The sequence below is a fragment of the Jatropha curcas genome, chromosome 2 (genome assembly GCF_041381405.1).
Source record: "Jatropha curcas cultivar XTBG-Jc1 chromosome 2, XTBG_Jcur_1.0, whole genome shotgun sequence".
Classification (NCBI taxonomy): domain Eukaryota; kingdom Viridiplantae; phylum Streptophyta; class Magnoliopsida; order Malpighiales; family Euphorbiaceae; genus Jatropha; species Jatropha curcas.
The window spans coordinates 15,323,199-15,347,551 of NC_143152.1; the positions used below are offsets into that span (position 1 = coordinate 15,323,199).

At 37.7% G+C, this 24,353-nt stretch overlaps 2 protein-coding genes across 2 annotated transcripts; one reads left to right on the forward strand and one right to left on the reverse strand.

The window, feature by feature from the left end:
• Nucleotides 1–2,068: 2,068 nt before the first annotated feature.
• Nucleotides 2,069–3,301, reverse strand: LOC149498292 (uncharacterized). The gene is made up of 3 exons (XM_089717287.1): nt 2,546–3,301; nt 2,369–2,503; nt 2,069–2,248 (listed from the first exon to the last, which is right to left on the reverse strand). The coding sequence occupies exons 1-3, from the start codon at nt 3,299–3,301 to the stop codon at nt 2,069–2,071; spliced, it is 1,071 nt and encodes a 356-aa protein (XP_089573413.1).
• A 7,044-nt stretch (nt 3,302–10,345) lies between these two features.
• Nucleotides 10,346–23,631, forward strand: LOC105645534 (26S proteasome regulatory subunit 6B homolog). Its single transcript, XM_012231154.4, has 6 exons — nt 10,346–10,989; nt 18,604–18,834; nt 21,812–21,970; nt 22,094–22,246; nt 22,421–22,504; nt 23,242–23,631. Exons 1-6 carry the CDS (start codon nt 10,489–10,491, stop codon nt 23,374–23,376), a joined length of 1,263 nt encoding a protein of 420 aa, XP_012086544.1. The 5' UTR covers nt 10,346–10,488; the 3' UTR covers nt 23,377–23,631.
• Nucleotides 23,632–24,353: the final 722 nt, after the last annotated feature.

Here is a 24,353-nt window from a genome sequence, read left to right on the forward strand (position 1 = left end):
AACATCATACAGAAGTAAAAAAAAAAACTACTTTAATACAATAGTCGTTCATTCTAACTACTCATTCGCCTATTCTCCTTCTAGTCAGGTTGATGGCATTGGCATTGAGCAACCAGTCGCAAGTATGTCACAAATGCATGGCATAGATTTCGCATTTAAACTAAGCACCATGCGTTAATCTCAAATTTTTTTTTTTTTTTATGACCGAAATCATCATCTCAGACATAGAATCTTTTCATCTGGTCTTGATTAACGATCCGATTAAAAGGCTTCCCTTCCGTAGTGACCAATTCAGCGGCACCCTTAGCCAACAGTTTTTGAATTCTGAACGGTCCATGCCAGTTGGGTCTGAATTTCCCTCTAGGATGACTCTGGGCTTCGTGATCTAACAATCTGACCAACACTAAATCTCCATTTTTCAAAGCCCTTGGATGTACTCGCTTATTGTAGAAACGAGCAATCCTTCTCTTTCTCATCTGATCCTGGAATCTGGCATTCAATCTTCTGCCATCTAAAAGTGCCAGATCTTCATATCTTTTCTTGACCCACTCTTCTTCGGTCAGACCAGCTTCCACAAGAACCCTGAGAGACTTCTTTTTGAGCTCTACTGGTAACACTACCTCCATCCCATATACAAGCTCGAAAGGAGAAGCTCCATTCACTGATTTGGAGATAGTTCGATGCCCCCAAAGTGCGAAAGGAAGTTTCTCAGCCCAACTTGATACGAATCCGCCATCACTCATCCATGGAACTCAGGGGAGCAAGGATAACAACATGAAAAATCCATTAGTGCTACCTAGTGGATCAATTACAAGAAGTCATGCAAAGAAATATGGAGCAACCATGGAGATCAAGAGAGCATGGATACCTCAACTTCTAATTAAGATTCGAGGACGAATCTTTTCGAGGAAAGGGGGAATGATACTGAATCGCTACCACTCAACCATAGATCTCAAGGAAGCATGGAGAACACCTAAGTTTCTCACATTAATGGAACCGCATGTTGAGATGGAATCTGAAATTCCAGCATATGGCATGCCCTGGCCATACTAGAGCCTAAATTTGACGTAATAAGTTAGCCCATTTTTGTTAGTTTTGAGTTGTAATGTTGTTAATGGGTTGGGCCACCCTTTTATTTTTATCCTTAGTTGGTTTGGATTAATTATTCCTTATCCTTAGTTGATTTGGATTAATTATTCCTTATCCTTAGTTTGTTTGGATTAGTTAGTCCTTATCCTTAGTTGGTTTGGATTAATTATTCCTTATCCTTAGTTGGTTTGGATTAATTATTCCTTATCCTAGATTTGTTTAGATTTGGTCAATCTTTAGTAGATTTGGATTAGATATCCAAATCCTTAAGTTGCTATGATTTTGTTAGTCATATCCTTAGTTGGTTTAGATTTGCTAAATCTTACTCCTTAGCTAACTCTAAATCCTTTAAGGATCTGGACCTCTTAGATTAGTATAAATAGCTTGTTATTTTGTAATTATTGACGATTATTATTCAATCAATTAATCAAAGAGAGATCTTCTTCTTCATGCTTAGGCGTGTTCTTGCTTTAGAGGGTGTGAGATTGCATTCTTCTAATTGCATCAAGAATCAAGGTAAACTTATCAATTCTTTATGGCGTTTATCTTATTCTTTTACTCTATTATTGGTGTTCTTGCTTCTTTAAGCTTTGGGTGCCATAGAGGGGAGTTTATTTAGATCTTTGATCTCTTCCAAAACTTGTCATAGAGTTCATGGAATTTATTTCCATTGGGTTCCGCGTCACAACTTCTATACTTCTCACACATTTTGGACAGAATTCTCTTAATCTCCTTATTGGCGGCTTCCACTGCACCATTAGCTTGAGGCCGATAAGGAGAAGAATGGTGATGCTCAACTTATATCTGTATAACAACTGACTGACATCTGCTTGGAAGTGAGAACCATTGTCTATAACTATGTGATGAGGAACACCATAGCGACGGAAAATGTTCTGCTCAATAAATCTAGCCACCTGTTTGGCAGTCAAAGTTTTGTTAGACTGAGCTTCAATCCATCTGGAAAAGTAATCCACAGCGACTAAGATATACTATGACCATTTGATGCTGCCGGCGTGATCTTACCAATAACATCTATACCCCAGGTTGAAAAAGGCCAAGGAGTTGTTGGATGGAGCTCGACAGCAGTCAAATGATTTTTGTTATCGTGGTACTGGCAGGCTTTGCAATGACGAACATAGCTGACACAGTCACCTTCCATCTGCACCCAAAAGTAGCCTTGCCTCATAATCTTTCTGGCCAAACTCATGCCACTCAAATGAGTACCACAGACTCCACCATGGATCTTCTTCATTATCTCTTCTCCTTCCTTCTTGCCTACACATCTTAGAAGCATTCCATTCCAGGCCTTCCTATACAGTTCACCATCAGCTAGGACATACTTCAAAGCCATTTTCCTTAGAACCGATCGGTCTTCTTTTGTTGCATCATCAAAAAAGGTTCCATCTTTCATGTACTGCAAAATATCCGTAAACCAAGGTTCTTCCTCTGACTCAACCTGATTCACAAAATATTCTTCATAGCATCGCATATTTGCTGCGGTAATGATAAATGGTTTCTTTTGGATCTTACTCAAATCCTGCCACGCTGAGGCTAGGTTTGCCAAAGCATCTGGGATTCTGTTATGAGTTCTACCTATGTGAGTAAAAGTGATCTTGTCAAAGAGTGTTGCTTTCTTTAACAAGTATTCAACATAGGGCTTCAGCCTATCTTCCTCAACTTTCCATCTTTCACTGGCATGTTCAATAACCAACAATGAGTCTCCTATCACCTCAACCTCCTTAGCGCCTGTTGCAAGAAGAGACTCGATTCCCATAATACATGCTTCGTATTCTGCCATATTGTTGGTGACTGGGAACAATAACCTTTTGCACATTGTTGTCACCTCACCATTGGGCGCTTCTATCACAATACCAGCTCCAGCTCCATTCCTATTGGCTGATCCGTCAAAGTATAGTTTCCAGACCCCTTTTTCAACACATAACAAATGTTCGTCTGGAAATTCTAGTTCCCATGGTTCATCATCTACGATGGGATTCTCAGCCAGGAATTCTGCAACCACCCGACCTTTGACCGTCTTCTTTATGACAAACTCCACATCTATACTGGACATTTGAATTAACCATTTGGACAACCGTCCTTCAAGAGTAGGTGTTTTCTGACGATACTTCATAGGATCAATTTTAGAAACAAAGGTGATCCTGAAAGAATCAAAATAAGGCCTCAACTTCTTGATCGACCACACCACTGCCATACATGTCTTCTTTATCAAATTATACTTGTCCTCAATAGGCAGTAATTTCTTACTGATATAATAGATGGCCTTTTCTACTCCAGCAGCGTTTCACTGTGCCAACATAGCTCCAACTCCTGCATCCTCTACAGACAAGTACAGAATCAAAGATTCTCCCGGTCTAGGAGAACTTAACACTGGTGGATTCATCAAGTACTCCTTTATATGGTTAAAGGCCTTCTGACAATCCTCATTCCATTTGACCGGCTGGTTCTTCCTAAGCAACTTGAAGATTGGAGCACAGGTAATAGATAATCTGGAAATGAACCTGCTGATATACTGGATCTTCCCCAAGAAGCTTCTCACTTGACGCTCTATTCTCGGCGGTTCCATGTCTTGAATGGCTTTTATTTTATCTGGGTCAATCTCAATCCCGTTAGGTCCCACAACAAAACCTAACAACTTCCCCTTCATTACTCCAAATATGCACTTTTTGGGATTGAGTCTTAAATTGTATTGTTTGACCCGCGCGAAGAACTTTTCCAACATCTCCGTATGTTCTTCTTGTGTTTTTGTCATGATCACCATATCATCCACATATACCTCCAATCCTTTATGGATCATATCATGAAACAAGGTTGTAGCCATTCTCTGATATGTTGCTCCGGCATTCTTCAACCCAAACGGCATCACCCTATAACAGAAGGTCCCAAAATCGGTAGTGAAGGCGGTCTTGTGCTTGTCAATTAAAGCCATCAGGATTTGGTTGTACCTAGAGAATCCGTCCATAATGGAATAACATCTCATTCCTGCAGCACTGTCGATCAGAACATCTATATGTGGAAGTGGGAAGTCATCTTTGGGTGAGGCTTTGTTTAAATCTCTATATCGACACAGACTCTCAGTCTCCCATCCTTCTTAAGCACAGGGACTATGTTTGCTAACCACTCAGGGTAATGCACTACCTCCAAGAAACCTGCATCTAGCTGCTTCTGAACCTCAGCCTTGATCTTGTCTTGCCACTCTGGTCTGACCCGTCTTCTTTTCTGCTTTATTGGCTTGATATTCAGATCGGTAGGGATGAAATGCTCTGCAATTGACATGTCAATTCCCAGCATATCAGCATAACTCTAAGCAAAGACTTCTGAATTCCTCTTGAGACATTCTTGGAGATCCTTTCTGAGCTCATGCTTAAAGTCTGATCCGATTTCGATTATTTTGGGATCTTCGGCAGTGCTTAGGTTAAATGCGAAATGATGCAATGCATTTATGTCAAATATGCGTGTGGTATAATCAATGCCATGAACACGACAATCAGGAAAACAAGAAAACAAGTAATCAAAATTCACTTTCATTGATTGAAATAGTAAAGGAAATCCATCCAGATCGTTCTCAAAGCAACATTCAGAAAAACAAAAAAAAAAAACAGGATTAAGAGCTTGTTCAATACACTCATCACAGCTATCTTTAATGGTTTGTACTACTTCATTGGCACCAGGAGCATCCTCGATCTTTGGGGCAGCTTTTTCTTTCATCTATGTGCGCTTTGACATCTCCAGCATCTTCCTCCCGGCTTCCTTGGCATCTTCTGACCAGACGTTGACCAGGATGTTGGTGCAAACTCCCGAAGTGATTTCTCGGGACGGATCAACTCTGGCTGATAGGTAAAAGGACCTAAGCTAAAGGGGGGTTCTGCATGTATGCATGAAGAATATAGGCACATAGGATGAGAAATGCAAATCTAATATGCTAATAACCAGTATGGAAATAAGATCTCGTTTTTTACGACTGGACCTAAAATTTGGCATGAATAACATAGCAATAATTTACTTTGTACTCAAACATTTCCGGCATTATCTGTCGTCGACCGTTCCTTTTGGATTTTACAGTCGGCTATTTTCTCTCGAGTCCCTAATTTTTGCCTTGAAATGAAAGAATTTCCAAGCGGGATATTTCTTATTATTATTTTTGTGTTTGTGTCCTTACTTTTTGCCTTGGAACAGATGGTCCCAAGCAGGATCTTATTTTGATTAATTACAAATTTTTTGCAATCTCAAGCTTACTTTCAAATAACGCGAGAAATGTGAAAATTCTAAGGAATCGCAACCCCCTTATAACTCCCTTTTCTTTTGGGTATCAATTCACTATAAACGATTGCATTATGTTATTCAAAATGAATTAGAGGTCCACTCTCAAAATCAAGATCAAACGTCCATACCGAAAATTAGCTCTTATTAATGCATGGCTGAAACGAAAATATCACGTGATGCATGAATGTCACAACATATGAACAGTTTATAACACGCAGGGAACGGGAGTTGGGAAATGCATGCTTTCCAACCTTATCTCTCCCACACACGAATTTTGTTGGTAAAAATTCCAACATTTGTTTGCTAGGATTTGGTCTAATCTCAACAACTAGCATGGGGTTTTGAGATTGGCGATATAAACTCTCAGAATGAATGTGACAGAACAACAGCAAACAGACTCAGGTTTTCCTTATGGGGAAGTGACTAGGGCTTTCAACTATATGCATGGGCTTTGGTCCATTGGGCTTACAAGGTCTGGGTTCCGCAAACAAGATTCGGGCTTTCATGTGGGCCTACTCCTTTTGACGCGCCTTTTAAGATACTGGGCTTGCGATTGGTAAAATTGTTAATTCTCAGGTGGATGTGCCTAAAACGCAAGGTTTAGGCTGGATCCACCTCCGAAGTTAACAATAATACTGTGGGATAATTTCGGATAGAAAGTGGTGAGAAGAAAGGAATGCAGTATGGATGCTAGAACTTCAAATAAAAAAAAAAAAAAAGAAAGCAAATAAACAAACAAGGATGATTAAAGAATTTTCTGACGGCTTTCTAACTAATTTTATTTCCAATTTTAGAAAACGTAGGTTTTCAGAGTTAATTCCTAATTACAACCGACTAATTATTAAAAATAACCGGGGATTAGCGGGTGCATTTCCCCAGCGGAGTCGACAATTTGTTTTCGTACCGCCCCCGGGTGACTCGAAAACATCCTTTTTATTTTATTATTTTATGTTGTTTATTTTATTTTGATGTGGAAAGTAATCTTATTATGAAAAGTGGTGATAAAACATTTTATTGGATACAATGCCGATAAATCGGTCTTATAAACAGTTTTTGAGTCGGCACCCATTATTTCGACAATGGGACCGTTTTCAATTTTATTTTAAAAAAAGTGACTCCATTTTAAACCCAATTTTATTTAAGGCCAAATTATTAAAAAGACTGGTCGGGCGCACCAATGCGATTCTGGATAAGGGAATTGGGTACGCTGGCCCGTTGGAAGCCGACGCCAGGAAAAATCGGCCTCTTTTAACCTATGATTTCTAATTTATTTTAGTTAGAAAAGCCAAATTATTTATTTACTTAAACCCAACCCAAATGAATCGGACCGAGTTCTTATATGGAAAATTACTTAATCGTCCCAATCAAATCCAATTATCGCATTTATAACCATTCAAACCAAAGCGATTAAATCGAATAAATAAAAGACCCGCTCTTGCCTTATGGTTCAAGGCGAGCAACAAACCGAACCTAAAATACATTCTACCCGATTCAAAATTAAACCCAAAAACCAAAAACTAAAATCATGCATAATTATTATTTAGCACCTAAATCACATTTTATTTCTTAATTTAATCCTAAACATGCAAAATACTAACAAACCCATAAATTTTATTTTATTTTTCATTCAACCTAAAATTGTAAAATTCATACAAGTAAATACGCAAAATTACATTTTAGTACTCTAAACTTAATTAAATTGCAATCTGTTTATAATTGGACATCTTCGAATTTATTGGAGAAATTAAACTTTATTTTGTGCAAAATTTTTTCTTTTTCAAAAAATAAAAATTATTTCTAGAACCTTAAAACAGCTGCGTCACGGATCTTCTAGTTCCGTGACGGATCTGTCCCTAAAACTCCAGATCCATTAGAAACTTATTTTAAATCCACAATCTGGAAAATAGAACACTGGATATAGAAATAAAATTTTGGATATGAACAGATCCGTCATGCATCTTCCAGATCCATTACGGATCCGTTGGTTGCGTGACGCAACTGCTCTGACCCAAGCTTATTTTTCAAATGATTTGTTTAGATCATTTTTTTATCTAAATATGCTTTAAGAAAACCTAAAAGACCAAAGATGAACATAATATAGTTTAAAGAAGCTTAAACTACTAAAACCACAAAAGTAAATAAAAATACAAAGAAGGGTAAAGGAGTTACCTAATCCTCAGATTGAGAATTGAAAGTGGCTTAAATGCCTTAACAAATGATAGTTAAGGCCTCCCATAAGCTTTATCACCAAGGATTCAAACACTTATTCTTTTCTCTCTTAATTTTTTCTTTTTCTATGATTTTGTTTTTACCTAAATTGATATCTAATGGCAATTTTTCTTCAAATGAACTCAGAAGAGTCTCTGGAGAAAAATATAGCCGAAAGTGAGTCTTTCAAAAAGCCTCCTAAAATGAGAGAAAAAGATCAATTTATATATGTAGGGCAGCAGAGGGTAGCTGTGTCACGCAGCTTATGGCTGGGTGACCGATCTGTTAGATGCGTGACGTAGCTTCCTTTCTGGACTACAGCCAAGTGTCGCTCAGGTAGAATAAAAAACCGTTATGTCGTCATTTTTGGTGACGTCATACAAATCCAAATTGCATTTGGATTAGAGCTGCGTGACCCAGCTGACAGTGCCGTCACGCGCCTGCTTAGCTGCGTGACGCAACTCTGACCCAACCAGAAACTTAAAATTGGTTTAATTTAAATCCTTAGATTAAAAGACTTCTAGATAGCATTAACCCTTCATTCTGCATCCTTGTATCCTCATCGGATCAGGCGGGGGGCATAAAGACACGCGTCAACAGGTAGTCTTGACATGTTTCTAAACAATGTAGTTGACCTTCAATTATTAATTAACAATTTAATTTATATTTTTTGCCACCATATTTGGAACCTAGAATGTCACACACATAAGAATGAATATGAGAAAGTAAAAACGAAAAATCGAATCAAGTATGACTTGATTACAAATTAGTTTTGGGACATTAAGGGCAAAATTAAATTTATATTTAAATTACAATTTTACCTAAATTATTAAGTATTGACTTAATTGATTTATTTAAGATAAATTTTAGATTAAATAAACCTAATATTTTAATTATGATTTATTTATTTAAATAGTTAAATAAATAAATATAATTGATTAAATTGAAAATTCTATTACTATATGTATTATGATTTATTTATTTAAATTGTTTAAATAAATAAATAGGCACATATATATTTTAGTTGTAATTTATTTATTTAAAAGGTTTAAATAAATATTATAATTTATTTATTTATAACCTAAGGATTTCATATATAAGGTTTAAGATATATCTAACTGTGAATTGTTGCTCATAGCTACAAAACTAAATATAGAGCGTATGCTATCTTACGCTCTAACCTCTTAATCTTCTAAAATAGTTTAGAGTTTTTCGATTGCCTATTCCTGTAGATATTACTAGAAGCCGGACACTTAGACGGCTTGTGGTTTGTGACAATCTAGCCATATAGATCGAAGTTGTAAAGAATCTGCAAAAGATATATTCTTCTAAATAATTCTATTGCTTTAATCGTTTAAACGGATCCATGTTGGTATAATTATTTTTTATTATAATTATATTATTCTGCTGCATATTATTGATATTGAAACCCAACAAAATTCGATTTTAATTTTGAATATATTTTAATCTATTATTTAAAATAAAATTTAAACATTTGCAAGGACTTAAAATATGAACTTTTAAAATTTAATTAATCAATAATTAATTAATAAATTAGGTGGAATATGAGTGTATTTATTTTTATTAAATTATTATGTTAACGATATTTTAAGAAATAAAAACAAATGAATTTTCATTTAAGAATTATTCCAAGCATAATTTTGTGGAATTCTATTGAATTTCTAATTTTAAATTTTAAATTGTAGCATACCAAATATAACAAACTCATTTGCTAATAAATTTTATTTGAAATTTATTTATAAATGAATTCTACGACCATAATTTATTTGTTTCAAATGTAGTGTAGAAAATCTACTTTCAAACCCGTACAATTTAATGGGCGGGCTATATGGAGGTTATTTGGTGGATTTGGATAGTGTAAGGTAAAGTAAGATTAATTAGTCATTTGAGAGGAGGGTTTGAGGGACAGGATGGTTTTTTGAAAGTTATTTGAGAGATTGAAAAACCATCTAAACACCACAATCTTCAACTCGTCCAATTGGGATGTAAGCAGGGTTAAACAATCTGATTTCCAAAATTATCCATTACTATATTTATAAATCTTTGATGATAATGGTATTTTCGTAATCTTTATATTTAACAATACCTTCATCTGCTATCAAATCAAATAAAATAGTGCTATTAAACCTTCATTTACTATATTTCTCCACAAATATAAAAAAGACATTTACCATACTTTGCCATATCATACTTTACTATATTTTACTTTAATGATTTCTTCCTCTTTTCATCCAAACAAGCCTTGGATAACCGACATAGGACCAGTTCTACTATAATTAATTATTAATTAATATTTCATCCATTCTATTTTGTTTACTTATTATTCATTTTTTGAAATTTCTAAAATATTTGCAAAACTTTTAAATTTATTTATATAAATAATTATTTTTATCATGATAACTTTTATAATTATTCATTAAATGAAAGATTTTTATTAATATTTTAATAATTCAAGGGTAAAATTCATTAAATGAAAGACTTAAATTATTCATTCTATTTTGTTTGCTTATTATTCATTTTTTAAAAATTCTAAAATATTTATAAAATTTTTAAATTTATTTATATAAATAATTATTTTTATCATGATAATTTTTATAATTATTTATTAAATGAAAAATTTTTACTAATATTTTAATAATTCAAAAGGTAAAAAAAAAAAGCTATAGATTCTTAATATGTTTATTTTATGCAAATAAAATATAACGAAGGGTAGCATATAGGGGGAAAAGAAAAAGAAAAAGAAACTGTTCCACTGACAAGTTTAGCTTAGCCAAAAAGACACTGCTATTTTAAAAACCATTGTTTTTCTTCCGATTTACCCAAAACATATTCGCCGAGTTATCAACAAAGCAAAGGAGAGATCAAAACATCTGATTTCTTTCGGTTGTGATGGCTTCTTCAGCTATGGTTTTGGATCCGAAACCCGTATCTGAACCTCCGCCATCATTTTCTGCGGCGAGAACGGACGTACAACATTCCTTCGCCGACCTATCAAACTCCGACGAAGACGACCTTTACAGCCGCCTAAAGTCTCTCCAGCGTCAGCTCGAGTTCATCGACATCCAGGAGGAGTATGTCAAAGACGAGCAAAAGAATTTGAAGCGCGAGCTTCTCCGTGCTCAGGAAGAGGTCAAGCGGATCCAATCGGTGCCACTTGTAATTGGACAGTTCATGGAGATGGTCGACCAGAATAATGGTATTGTAGGCTCGACTACGGGGTCTAATTACTATGTGAGAATTCTTAGCACCATCAATAGAGAACTATTGAAGCCCTCTGCTTCTGTCGCCCTGCACCGACATTCAAATGCTCTTGTGGATGTCTTGCCTCCTGAGGCTGATTCCAGTATTTCTCTACTTAGCCAGTCCGAGAAACCTGATGTCACTTACAATGTAAGTCCGATTTGCTCCTTTTCTTTCGTCTATTTTGAATTAGGGTTTTTTCATATTTTGTTTTGAATTTTCCCAATTTGGTAATTGTGGATTAGAGAATTTTTGGTTCTCGAGGCTAAATGCGATTTAGGTTTTGCCTTGATTATGTTCTATTGAGTCATTAGTTTTTTCTAATTCCTGTTGTCTGGGATTAGAAATTATATGGAGAAAGTCTTGCTTTTTAGGGGTTTCGAACCGTTGGCATACTTTGCAGCTGGAGAATAGTAATGATCTGTTACTGGCGCATATGTAAACGTGTTGTAAAGTGATCTTGCAGAGATATCCAGTCGGTTATTATCCCCTTCTGTGTTCTTAGTTATTGCTCTTAGAAAATAATGACAAGAATGAGTATCTCATAATGGGCATATTTAGACTTCCGGAGGGCTATAATGAGACTAGGGTTGTTAAAAAGAATTAGAACATAAATCTAAAATTGATAGGAAGATATTAAACCGGCGCATGTAAGGTTCTCACAGTTATAGCCAAATTGCTGAAAATCTATTTCTTATTAAGTAATGATTTACTAAATCATTAGTGACATTGCCTTAAAGGCCTTGTTTCGGTTGCATTCTTTTGCTCACTGTGATGATAATGTTGTGGGATGTAATATTCAGAGACAAAGGGAGGCCATTTGATAACATTTGAAATTGATTTGTAACCTTTCTCATATTTGATATTTCTTGCTTGTAATCTGATGAAAACCTCATACGACTGCAGTTGTCTTGAATTCTTGATAATATGCAGTTTGTAATTGTTATATAATTTTTGTTTGGACAGTTCCAAGATGCCTTTCAAGCGCATATTAATTAAAGGCCCTACGCGCACTAAGGTGCAAAGGGCCGCTGCAGCCTAGGTGCTAGCCTCAGTGAGGTGAGGCGCAAAAATAGAAAATAATTAAAAGAATATATAATAACTTCAAAAAATTGAAAAAGATCATTAATAATATAAAACATATAATGATATAACTGTAAGGATAATAAGTTCCAATTTTGATTTGATTGTAAAAATGTTATGAGTTATGATTTAATTGTGATTCTTGAATCATTTTTGAATATGGTTGTAACTAAGTTAGCTGCAGCACAGGATCTACCAATGCGATTGAAAAGTCAAATAAAAAGTTGTATAGCCTCTTCTCTTTCTTCTTTATTTTCCCTATCTTCCATAATTCTCTCTTTATTCTCTACTCTTTCTTTTCTTTAATTTTCTACCCTTTTCTCAGTATCCAAACACACTCTCATTAGGGTTACTGTGACTGAAATCCTAACAAAATCAGAAAAAATTTGGCAGCACAACCCTTTATATTTGAAGATATTGAATTAGAGAAGGGAGGAGAAGCAAGAGAGATTGAAAGAGAGAGGGATATATACCTGAGTTTTGATGGAGGAAAGAGAGAATCCGTTTATTTTTTTTCTTTTCTTCTGTTATTATTGTTATTTTTTAACTTAAACATATAATTTAAGAAGAGAAGAGGCAGCTAGATCATATAATGATAGAAATGAGCCCAGGCCCTTTAAGGTTTACTCAAGAAGGCCAAAGGCTGCTGCTAATTTGGTGAGTGATCCAAGAAAACAGGGGAATAATTCAAGGAATGAGAATGTAACACCTGTCACAATCAGTTATGATGAGGGTATCACGCCAGTACAAGAAGGCAAGTGAGGAGAGGGCTGAGCATTTTTTGGGCAAATAGTTTTTGGACAGATTATTCTGTTGGAGAGCTGTAGCTCTTGGCTTGGTTTCTTTGGAATCAAGATTTCTGTTAGCTCTTGTATTTCTTTTCTCCATTTTAGACTCCTGAGATTATTGTATTGACAATCCACTATTATTGATTCAGTCCTATTGATCTAATACAATTTCTCTCTTCTTCTTTACACTCTCTTTATCTTCTTTTCTTTTCTTTTTTTTTCTTTTCTGTTTCAGCCATCTAATTTACAGATATTGGAACTGTTCCTTACTCTATCAATTTGGTTCGACCTGCCCTTTTCTTCGATCTCCACAATGACAAATACCAGACAAGACTCGCGGATTGATCAGATAGAGAGGAATATTTCCACCATTGAAGCTCATCTTGCCACCCTTGACAACTCTCAAACATCCTTCCACACTGAATATACCCAGAACCTTACATCCCTCACCAACCAAATGTCCACTCTCACAACCAAGTTCGACCAACTTATGTCGGTTCTCACTGCCGGCAGGGCCCAAACAGAATCCGGTGACTCCTCTCCCAAACCAACCTCTTCCCGACCACAACCTCCTCCAAACATCGCGCCCACTACAACCATTCCCACACCACCAGCCACAACACCTTCCACACCCACATCTATTCAAGACCAGATTAAGAAAGTTGACATGCCTACCTTCAATGGGTCTGACCCGATAGGTTGGATTGCACGGGCAGAACAATACTTTGAGCTCCATCAATCAGAACCCGATATGAAGATTCCCTTGGCCCTTGTGGCTATGGAAGGAGAAGCTCTTCACTGGCTTCGATGGGTTCGGCAGCGCGAGCCTGCTTTCTCTTGGGACCAGTTAAAAGAGGAAATAGCCATTCAGTTCAGCGGCGATGATTCTGAGAACCCCTACGAGCTCCTTGCTGCCGTCAAACAGGTTGGGACAGTCTCCTCCTTCATTGTCAAGTTCATCTCCCGAGCAGCCCAAGCCCCATCCTTGTCTGACCCACAGCTGTTAGGATATTTCCTCAATGGTCTCCGCTGTGACATTCGACTCCGTCTGCGTTCACCTAACACAGTCGATTTGCGTCGCGCGATGAAGGTGGCACGTGAAATTGAAAGGGAAATCAACTTCTCTCCCACCAAACAACACTTACCCACCCAATTCGGGCTAGGCCCAAAATCCTCAGGCCCAAGCTACTCCAAATACCCAACTAACACCTTCACCTTGCAGAAACGTGAAACACCTCCATCCCCACCCCTCAAACCACCAGATTCCTTACCACGCCCTCTAGCTCTACCCGCACCACCTACAAAACCAGCCACCCACATTCATCCTCCAAGAACCACCCGCCACTACTCCCACCAAGAATACCAAAATCTCCGAGCCAGGGGCCTTTGCTTTAAGTGCAAACAGCCTTACTCACCCCTTCACGAATGCCCCAATCGCGCCCTTCGTGCCCTAATTGCTAGCGAAGACGAGCCCGCAGAGAATGAAGGCCAGATGGCCGAAATGGATGTCACCGTTGAGACTGATCCTCCTGTCACCTGGGATGAAGCTCACTTCTCCAATATAGAGCTTTCTCTTAACTCAATTGGGGGCATCTCTAAACCAAAAACCATGAAATTCAAAGGTACTTTCTCCTCTATGGAGGTCGTGATCATGGTGGATAGTGGAGCAACCCACAATTTTATCTCGTCCCAACTCCACAAAGAGCTCAAACTTACAGTCACCCCCACTCCTGTCTATTATGTCCGCCTTGGGAACGGTAATCGAGTAGCTGCCTCGGGTATGTGTCGTCAACTTCAGGTACGGGTTGGTTCATTTGAAATTGTGGGCAACTTCTTCATCTTTCCATTACATGGGGTTGATTTCGTTCTGGGAATAGCATGGCTGGAAACTTTGGGTGATATCCGGAGCAATTGGGCTCAGATGACTATGGAGTTTACTCATGACGGACAGACCGTTTCTCTAGTGGGTGACCCGTCTCTTATGAGAACGCCTTCTTCCCTGAAGTCCATCCGCAAACTATTGGACGTAGACTTCTCTGTTTTGCTTTGGGGGGTCGATGCTGAAATTTCCCCACTACACACCAATGAGCTCTCGTCTTCACAAGAATCGGCATTGCACAGGCTACTAGAGAAACACCAGATTGTCTTCGACGAGATTCGATCTCTTCCTCCTCATCGGCCAGCTGACCATCAAATTATTCTCAAAACAGGGCAGGAACCGATTTGTGTTAAACCATATAGGTATGGCCATTTGTAGAAAGACGAAATTGAGAAGCTAGTATCTGAGATGTTATCTGCTGGAATTATACAACCTAGTCACAGTCCTTACTCCAGCCCGGTGTTGCTAGTGCGCAAGAAAGATGGTAGTTGGCGTTTTTGCGTCGATTACCGCCAATTGAACAAAGCTACTGTCCCGAACAAGTATCCAATTCCAGTGGTTCAAGAGTTGCTAGATGAACTTTATGGCGCCTGTTTTTTCACCAAGCTAGATTTGAAATCGGGGTTCTTTCAAATCCGAGTTTCGACGCCTGACATTCACAAGACAGCTTTTCGAACACACACAGGACACTACGAGTTCTTGGTTATGCCCTTTGGGCTTATGAATGCTCCTGCCACGTTCCAAGCTGTTATGAACGACATATTCTGCCCTCACCTTCGCCGTTTTGTGTTAGTATTTTTTGACGACATACTGATTTACAGTAAGGACTGGGAATCTCATCTTCAACACTTATCCATGGTTCTTACCCTTCTAGAACAGCATCAACTACATGTTAACCCAAAGAAGTGTTCCTTGGCCAAGTCATCAATGGAGTACTTGGGGCACATAATCTCAAGCGAGGGGGTTTCCATGGATCCAGCAAAGGTTACTAGTATTCTCCGATGGCCAACCCCGACGTCTGTAAAAGCTGTCAGGGGATTCTTGGGACTCACAGGATACTATAGGAAGTTCATCCGCAATTACGGTCAATTGGCTCGGCCACTCACTTTACTTTTGAGGAAAGAGTCTCAACAAAAGTTCTCCTGGACCTCACTGGCACAAGATTCATTTGAAACACTGAAGGAAGCAGTCACTACATCTCCTGTACTTGCTATGCCCGACTTCACTAAGCCCTTTGTTGTTGAGTGTGATGCGTCTGGGACTGGCATAGGGGCTGTCCTAATGCAGCAAGGCAAACCCATTGCCTACTTCAGTAAAGGCACTTTTGATCCCGCTTCAAGAAGATCAGCCTATGATAATGAACTAATGGCCTTAGTCCTAGCTGTCCGTCATTGGAGGCCATACTTGATCGGCCGAAATTTCTTAGTTCGTACCGATCAACGGAGCCTAGGCCACTTGCTCTCCCAACAGGTAACCACCCCCGCACAACAGTATTGGATTTCCAAACTAATGGGTTACAATTTTCAGATTGAATATAAGCCCGGAATCTCCAACAAAGTTGCCGACGCACTATCCCGACAGGCTGACAGCCCTCAATTCCAAGCACTGTCATACTCTCAATGGGCAGATTGGAAAGAAATCAACCAAGAAATTCAGGCCGATGGGGTTCTGCAACAGTTAACCTCTGACTTGCGGAAAGATCCTAAGAAGCATCCTCATTATTGTCTCATCCATGGTAGACTCTATTTCAAGGGAAGGCTCGTTCTTCCTGCTACTTCTAAGTGGTTAGAGCAGATAATCTCAGAATTTCACTCTACACCCACGGGTGGTCATTCCGGAGCATATCGCACCTACCGTCGCATTGCCTCAAGCTTTTATTGGACAGGGATGATGGGACAAATCCAGAAATTTGTGGCTGCTTGTTTGGTTTGTCAGCAACAGAAATACGAGGCTCAATCCCCTGCTGGGCTGCTACAGCCACTACCCATTCCCAATATGATTTGGGAGGAAATCGCCCTAGATTTTATCACTGGCTTACCACGATCTCATGGGGCTGATTGTATTTTAGTGGTTGTGGACAGATTATCCAAGTATGGTCACTTTTTGAAATTGAAGCATCCTTTCACTGCTAAACGAGTGGCTGAATTGTTCACTTCAGAAATTGTTCGGCTTCATGGATTTCCTAAAACTATGGTTAGTGATCGTGACCCACTCTTCTTAAGCAACTTCTGGAAAGAATTATTCAAGCTCCAAGGCACCCAACTCAAGTTCTCATCAGCCTACCACCCACAGACGGACGGGCAAACTGAGGTTCTAAACCGATGTGTTGAGTCTTACCTCCGCTGCTTCTGCTCCGAGCAGCCACAAAGCTGGGCAAAATGGTTGGGATGGGCAGAATATTGGTACAATACAAGCTTCCAAGGTTCAGTAAAGATGACACCTTTCGAGATAGTCTATGGCCGTCCACCCCCCACCATTCATCAACGCCTGCCAGAGGAAATAAAGGTAGAGGAAGTGTCAATTCAACTTCAGGACCGGGACGAAATCATCCGCCAGTTGAAATTCAACCTTACCAAGGCTCAGCACTTGATGACTAAGTACTCCAACCGTCATAGGCGCGATGTGCAATTTCAGGTGGGTGACAAAGTATTCCTCAAAATCAGACCCTACAGGCAACAGTCAGTAACCGCACGGTTTAATGCTAAACTTGCAGCACGCTATTACGGCCCCTTCGAGGTTGTTGCTAAAGTGGGTGCCGTAGCGTACAAGCTGCTCCTGCCCTCTTCCTCTCGAATACACCCAGTCTTCCATGTATCTCAGTTGAAAAAGGTCGTGGGGGAGCACAGGTTGGTCACCGAACTGCCCGAACAGCTGCAAGATGTTGGAGAGCCTATAGTAGAACCTGTTGCCATATTACAGACTCGCTCCGTCAAGAAAGATGATACCAACGTCAAGCAATTCCTTGTTCAGTGGACAGGCCGTCCGGTCGAAGAATCCACTTGGATGGACGCATCTGACTTTATTGGGCAATTTCCATACTACAACCTTGAGGACAAGGCTGTTAATTCAGGGGGAAGTATTGATAGAAATGAGCCCAGGCCCTTTAAGGTTTACTCAAGAAGGCCAAAGGCTGCTGCTAATTTGGTGAGTGATCCAAGAAAACAGGGGAATAATTCAAGGAATGAGAATGTAACACCTGTCACAATCAGTTATGATGAGGGTATCACACCAGTACAAGAAGGCAAGTGAGGAGAGGGCTGAGCATTTTTTGGGCAAATAGTTTTTGGACAGATTATTCTGTTGGAGAGCTGTAGCTCTTGGCTTGGTTTCTTTGGAATCAAGATTTCTGTTAGCTCTTGTATTTCTTTTCTCCATTTTAGACTCCTGAGATTATTGTATTGACAATCCACTATTATTGATTCAGTCCTATTGATCTAATACAATTTCTCTCTTCTTCTTTACACTCTCTTTATCTTCTTTTCTTTTCTTTTTTTTTCTGTTCTGTTTCAGCCATCTAATTTACAGATATTGGAACTGTTCCTTACTCTATCATATAATCATTAAAGGAAATCCTAGCTGATACTGCAGGGAAGAAAATTAAAAAAGGCGTGCCTTTTCTGTGCCTTGTGCCTGTGCAAAGGCGCATGCCCAAGCCCAAAAGCTCTCGCCTCATCAATGTCGCCCTCCTTTCAGTGTTTAAGGCTTCAGCCTTCGCACCTTAAGTTCAGCCTTTAACAACTATGTTCAAGTGTATCTTGTTCATTGGATTTTTAGCTGTTGTTTTTTTTTTTTTTTTTTTTTTTTTTTTTAAATTCTTATCATAAATTATGGCTTTTATCCTTGACTATGCTTGAAACTCATTAAAGTAGTTATATCTTAGAAAATATTTGCTTTTATGGGTATAGTGATTGTAATTTTAAAAATTCTTAACCGATAAGCAATCTGGCTGTGAGATGGTATTATGTTAGGTTGTTTAACGCCTTTTCCTCTTTTCTGTTATTTTCATTTTGGCAGGATATTGGAGGGTGTGATATTCAAAAGCAGGAAATTCGTGAGGCAGTAGAGCTGCCACTGACTCACCATGAGCTTTACAAACAAATTGGAATAGATCCCCCTCGTGGTGTCTTGCTTTATGGTCCCCCTGGAACTGGGAAAACCATGCTTGCCAAGGCTGTTGCTAATCATACGACTGCTGCCTTCATTAGAGTTGTTGGCTCTGAGTTTGTTCAGAAGTATTTGGGTGAGGTATGTGTTAAAGATTTACAATTTTTTCTTTTTTTAGCGTATCATTTTAACTCAGGAGGAAGGCTTTGCGTGTGACCTTGGCATAGTGTCAATGATGGTGACCTAATGGAGCCCTATTTTGCTCTTGCAGGAATAGTGCTTTTCATGAGATCCTTAAGCACTTTTATCTGATTTAATGATAAATTTTAGGACTTGTAACGGTGCTTTTGGTATAGCGTTGGAGGTTATGGGACTGAGAGTTATGTGGGTAAACATAGTCTATTAATCATATTTACTGTGTTTGGTAGATTAAGGGTAATGATTAACCTATTAATTGTTGACATTAAGGTGATGGTGAAATTAGTATTTTAACCTTTGAGATGGGAGGTAGATAGAGAAGTCTCTTTTTTTTTTTTCTTCTTCATTCCAAAGTGATTTGAAGCTAGAAATCTAGGTTAGATAAAGAGAAGTTGAAACAAGTAGAATAGTTTTTTAGGTGCTAACCTCATTCAATCCCCTTGAGCTTTACTTGTTTTAGTTGTTATCCTACCTCTTCTAGGGCAACTGTTCAACTTGTTTTAAGGATAAATAATTAACTGGTTAAATATGAAATTATTATGCTAATCAGTGTGACTCGGGGGCAATTAGTTTTCAACAATTAGGCGAGAACAGGGTGATTGTGGTTGGAAGTATAGAACGTAATTGGTCTTAAATATAACCTTAGAATTAAAAGTCTGAATTAATAGAGAAAAATACAATACAGAAACTAACAGTTGTTGTCCTATTTATACTAGCTACGACAAATCCTAATTCCGTAATGAAAAGTATTTCTAATTAGTTAATTAATTAATGTCCTACTAAAAAGGATCCTAAATAAAAAAGGAAAACCGAATGCTTCCTAATTAATTAACATACTGAATAGGAATCCTAAAATAAGGAAGGAAACTAAAAGGAAACTTCCTAATTTAGCTGGATGCTCCTGCATAATTCTTCTCAAGCCATAAATCCGGCTTCAATGAGTAAAGGTTTAGATATATCAGCATAAGAATAGAATAGGATCAATCCATGTAAACTTTTCCTCAGAATACCTCGTTTTGAGGGCTTTTGCAAGAGTAAACAACATCACAAGCTATTCTAATAATCCATCTGTTTTCCTAGCAAGCAAAGTTGGTTCAACACAGCATTTCATGTATTTGCACAAGCCTTCTATTACTTAGGCATGTTGCTTGGAGATGTATTTCAATACCATGGGGTACGTGCACTAAACTATTTGCTTGATTAGCAAAAGTTGTACTAGAAATGAGATTAAGAAGTCATTTGTCTTGGCAGAATTTTGAATGCTGAATCTGAATCCACTATCTTATTGAACTGAATGATTAAAAAGTGGTATCAAAAATTGATTGCTGAATAATTAAGAAATGATATCAAGAATTTATTGTTGAATGTATATAGAGTTATTTTATAATTGTAAAGGCAATTTTTTCTTTTCATTCAATAAGTTATATAGCTTAGTGTCGACTCTAAAACGAAGTTTTTTCATTCAGAAAAAATATGACTTGCAAGTCCCGAGAAGCAACTTATAAGTTCAGCTCATACAAACAAACTTATTTCTTATTATCTTAATGAATAAGTTGGAGGACATAAGCTGTCATTAAGTTGAAACAAAAAATCCCTAATTGCATGATAGACATCTCTTACCGTTGATAATTCTTTTGGCAACCAAATGCTATCAATACATAGAAGCAAATACTTGAAGAACAACAATCTTCCTTTGTCTTCTCATCTTCAATGTTCCAATCTTCTTGTCCTCTATCTTAGGGTAAGTAAGAACTTGTTGGATAACAATATTCTCTTTGAGGTCAATTACTTGCTATTCCTCATCATAATTCTGATCATAGATAGATTCCATGAGGTCCTTGTTGTTGTCACTGTTTTGAGCATTAATACAACAAACTTCTTTTTCCTTTTTGCTTTAGGTGTGGTCATCAACATCTACCATTGTTTTTTTTCCCCACTCTAAATAATCTTCTTCATGTGACCTTCCATGAAAATTAGCTATTTCAATCTTCATCCACAGCCATTAGAATCAAGAGCATGTAGTAACAACTCTTAGCAATCCACCTGTCGCTTGGTTTGTGGGTCCAGCTTCATGAAAAGGGTTTGCGTCCTCCACTTTATCACCCTCTAGATCCTTTAGAATCTCTAGTTGTTTGTGTGGTCGCCTTCCAGAATCTCCATTCGGCTTCTATATGTTCCTCACATTACAAGGCTTGTACAGCCCAGGTCAGATCCTCATTTGCTGTATCCCAGCCAAATCTGTTTCTTGGGCATGATTGCTTCTGCCTTGACCTCTGCCTCTACCAACCACAGTTTAGAACCCCAAAAAAGAGACAAAAAATAAATCCTACAGCAATTTAGGATCTTTTGTGAATACAACTTTGACATAGGGGAGGGGGTTTAGGACAATCAGTTTTTAACAATTAGGGCTAGAAAAAGGATGATTGTGGTTGGAAAAATCTGAAATAATTTTTTTAAAATAAAATCATAGAATTAAAATTCTGAATTAACATACAATACATAAACTAGCTATTGTTGTCCATTTATACTAAGCATAATTCCATACTGAAAAGTATTTCTAATTATTTAATACTCTAATGAATAGGAATCCTAAATAAAAAGAAAAAAAAAGAGTAATTTCTAATTTATTAACATAGAAGACTTCCTAATTTAGCCATATGGCCCTGCATCACATTGTCCAAGGGCAAAGTGTTACTAGGGTAACGGTTGGCCACTGCAAATCAATGCCTCCATGAGAGGAGCAATTATATGCGCTTACATTATATTTTCAACTACTTCTGATAGTCATTTGGAATTATGTTGTGTTATTATTGGTTGGAAATGTATTTGCCCTTTGGCAGGTTGCCCTCTTTTTTTCTTTCTTTTTAGTTAACTCTAGGTTTATATAGCTTTATAAAATCTTCTCTTTTCTTTACCCCAGGGCCCTCGAATGGTTCGTGATGTATTTCGCCTTGCCAAGGAGAATGCCCCTGCAATCATATTTATTGATGAAGTAGATGCTATTGCTACTGCCAGGTTCGATGCTCAAACTGGAGCTGATAGGGAAGTTCAAAGAATCTTAATGGAACTTCTAAATCAGGTACAAGTTACAAAATTTCAAAATATTGAAGAAGATACTCCTAGGTTCTGCATGTAAAACATTGATATAATTTTGTAAATGATCCATAATTTGCTCCTTGATGTACATGGCTTCTGCTTTTAGATGGATGGGTTTGATCAGACAGTGAACGTTAAGGTCATAATGGCAACAAATCGCGCAGACACCTTGGACCCCGCACTCCTTCGTCCTGGAAGGCTTGACAGAAAAATTGAATTTCCATTGCCTGATAGACGGCAAAAGAGGCTTGTTTTTCAGGTACTTCATTTTTTTGTGTGACAATTAAGTGTTAATAATAACTAGGAGATTTATCAAGTTATCCTATTTGAATCATGATGACAGTTTTACCATCTCTGTTAAATTTGGTCTTTAGGACTTTTGATGTTTCAGTGCAAGTTAATAGGATTTTAATGGTTTTCCCTTCTTGTACAGGTTTGCACATCTAAAATGAATCTCAGTGATGAGGTAGACTTGGAAGATTATGTTTCTAGGCCAGATAAAATTAGTGCTGCTGAGGTTAGTTCCTTTTTCTTAATCTTCATGTTCAATGATTTTAAATTTTTGCATATTTTCTTCATTGGTTCCATGGAGTCCTAGGAGTCGCAGGAGATATTCGTTGGAACTGAAGCTTGGGCCCTTTTTATAGCAGTCACCCTTTACTTAATCTTCATGTTCTCTGATTTTAATTTTGCATATTTTCTTCATCGGTTCATATTCATTGGAACTAGAATCTGGGCTAATTTCTTTTGATATTCTTGAGAGAGACATTATTTAAAATTTGAACTGCCTTGTTAATTTTCTTATAAAAGTCAATTATTAAGCAGAAGATAATATAATGCCTCGTTTGACGTGTAACAGAAATTCATATAATATATCATTGTGATCAGTATGTAAAGACATGGTTGCAGAAATTGCATGGCTATTGGCCAATTTTGTGATGTAAATGTAATGTTTGTTATCAGGTATACTGGCTGTTGTGCAAAGGCCTGTTACAAAATTGCAATTACTTCATAATTTTTATATTTTTCCTTTATAAGCGAATATCAGGTCTTTTACCATTGAAAGATCAAACTTAATTCTCCAGAGTTCGGACTTAATTAGTGCTAGTTGTTTTAGCCAAATTTCTTGTGTATCTATTGATTTAATGTAATGGCTACAAATTGACATGAAAGGTGATCAATTGTAGTGTGAATTTGACATGCATTTGGCATTTGTTACTTTTGCCAATTCCCTAATTGTATTGCACCATGCAGATTGCAGCTATTTGTCAGGAAGCAGGCATGCATGCGGTGAGGAAAAATAGGTATGTGATACTGCCAAAAGACTTTGAGAAAGGTTATCGAACCAACGTGAAGAAGTCGGACACGGACTTTGAATTCTACAAATGAAGAGAGCCAAACACGAGTATTGCTAAGACTGGACTGTGCTTTTGAGGGATTGATAGCTTATGTCAGCTAATACTAATTGCTGAAAGATTCCAATTTGCATGATGCTATATGGTTTTGAGAGGCAAGCGCTCTTCAGACTGCCTGGAGTTTATGCTGGTGCCCAATGGTGTAGTATGCTTTTAGTTCCTCACATAAGGATAGGATAGGCTTTTATATGAACATTTCTCTCTTTTCATGTTGGTGTGTTTTATTTGTACTGAAAAAAAGCATCTTCCGACATCAACTTGAGATGTAACTTTTTTTTCCTTCCTTTTTTACCTTGTTCTGTAAACCTATTTTTAGTGAAATCGTTGCCTCATACTTCCTCTCTAAATATCAGAAAATCCTCCGGTCTTTCTTGGGTCTGTTATTTTTCTGTAAATTCTGTGTGTAATCACCGAGGCTCAAACGACAGTGGTGGATATTGGAGTGTCATAGATTGTGTTGCACAAACCTATAAAGCCATTAATTCACAATTGCAATTGGTTATCGAGGGTGTTTGGACATTGAGAACTTTTGGAAACATTAAGACAGCAATTTAGAATATGTTTGGTTAGTTGTAATAAAATGTATATCATGATTACTACCAGTAACGTAGATAATTCAGCGCAGAGGTGACAGTGGCATTAGGTGAAGTGTTTGTGCGTACCACAGTAAAGATTTCAGTGGAAGGTGAAGTGCTTGTGCGTTGCCACAGCAGAAGATTTCAGTTGAACCAGATGTTCTACAATTTTCAAGTTTCGTTTTGTTCAAAGATACCAACTGAAAATTAAAATCTATACTATATAAATGTGAAAATAGGGGGATGATGGGACTTTGATACTGCCTTAAGGCTCTTTTCGGCAAGAGCGTTTAGAGTAGTGTTTAGTGTTTTGATTGGATTAAAATACTGTTTAATTAATTATTGTGGTTGGTAATATCACATTTATCCTCGCGTT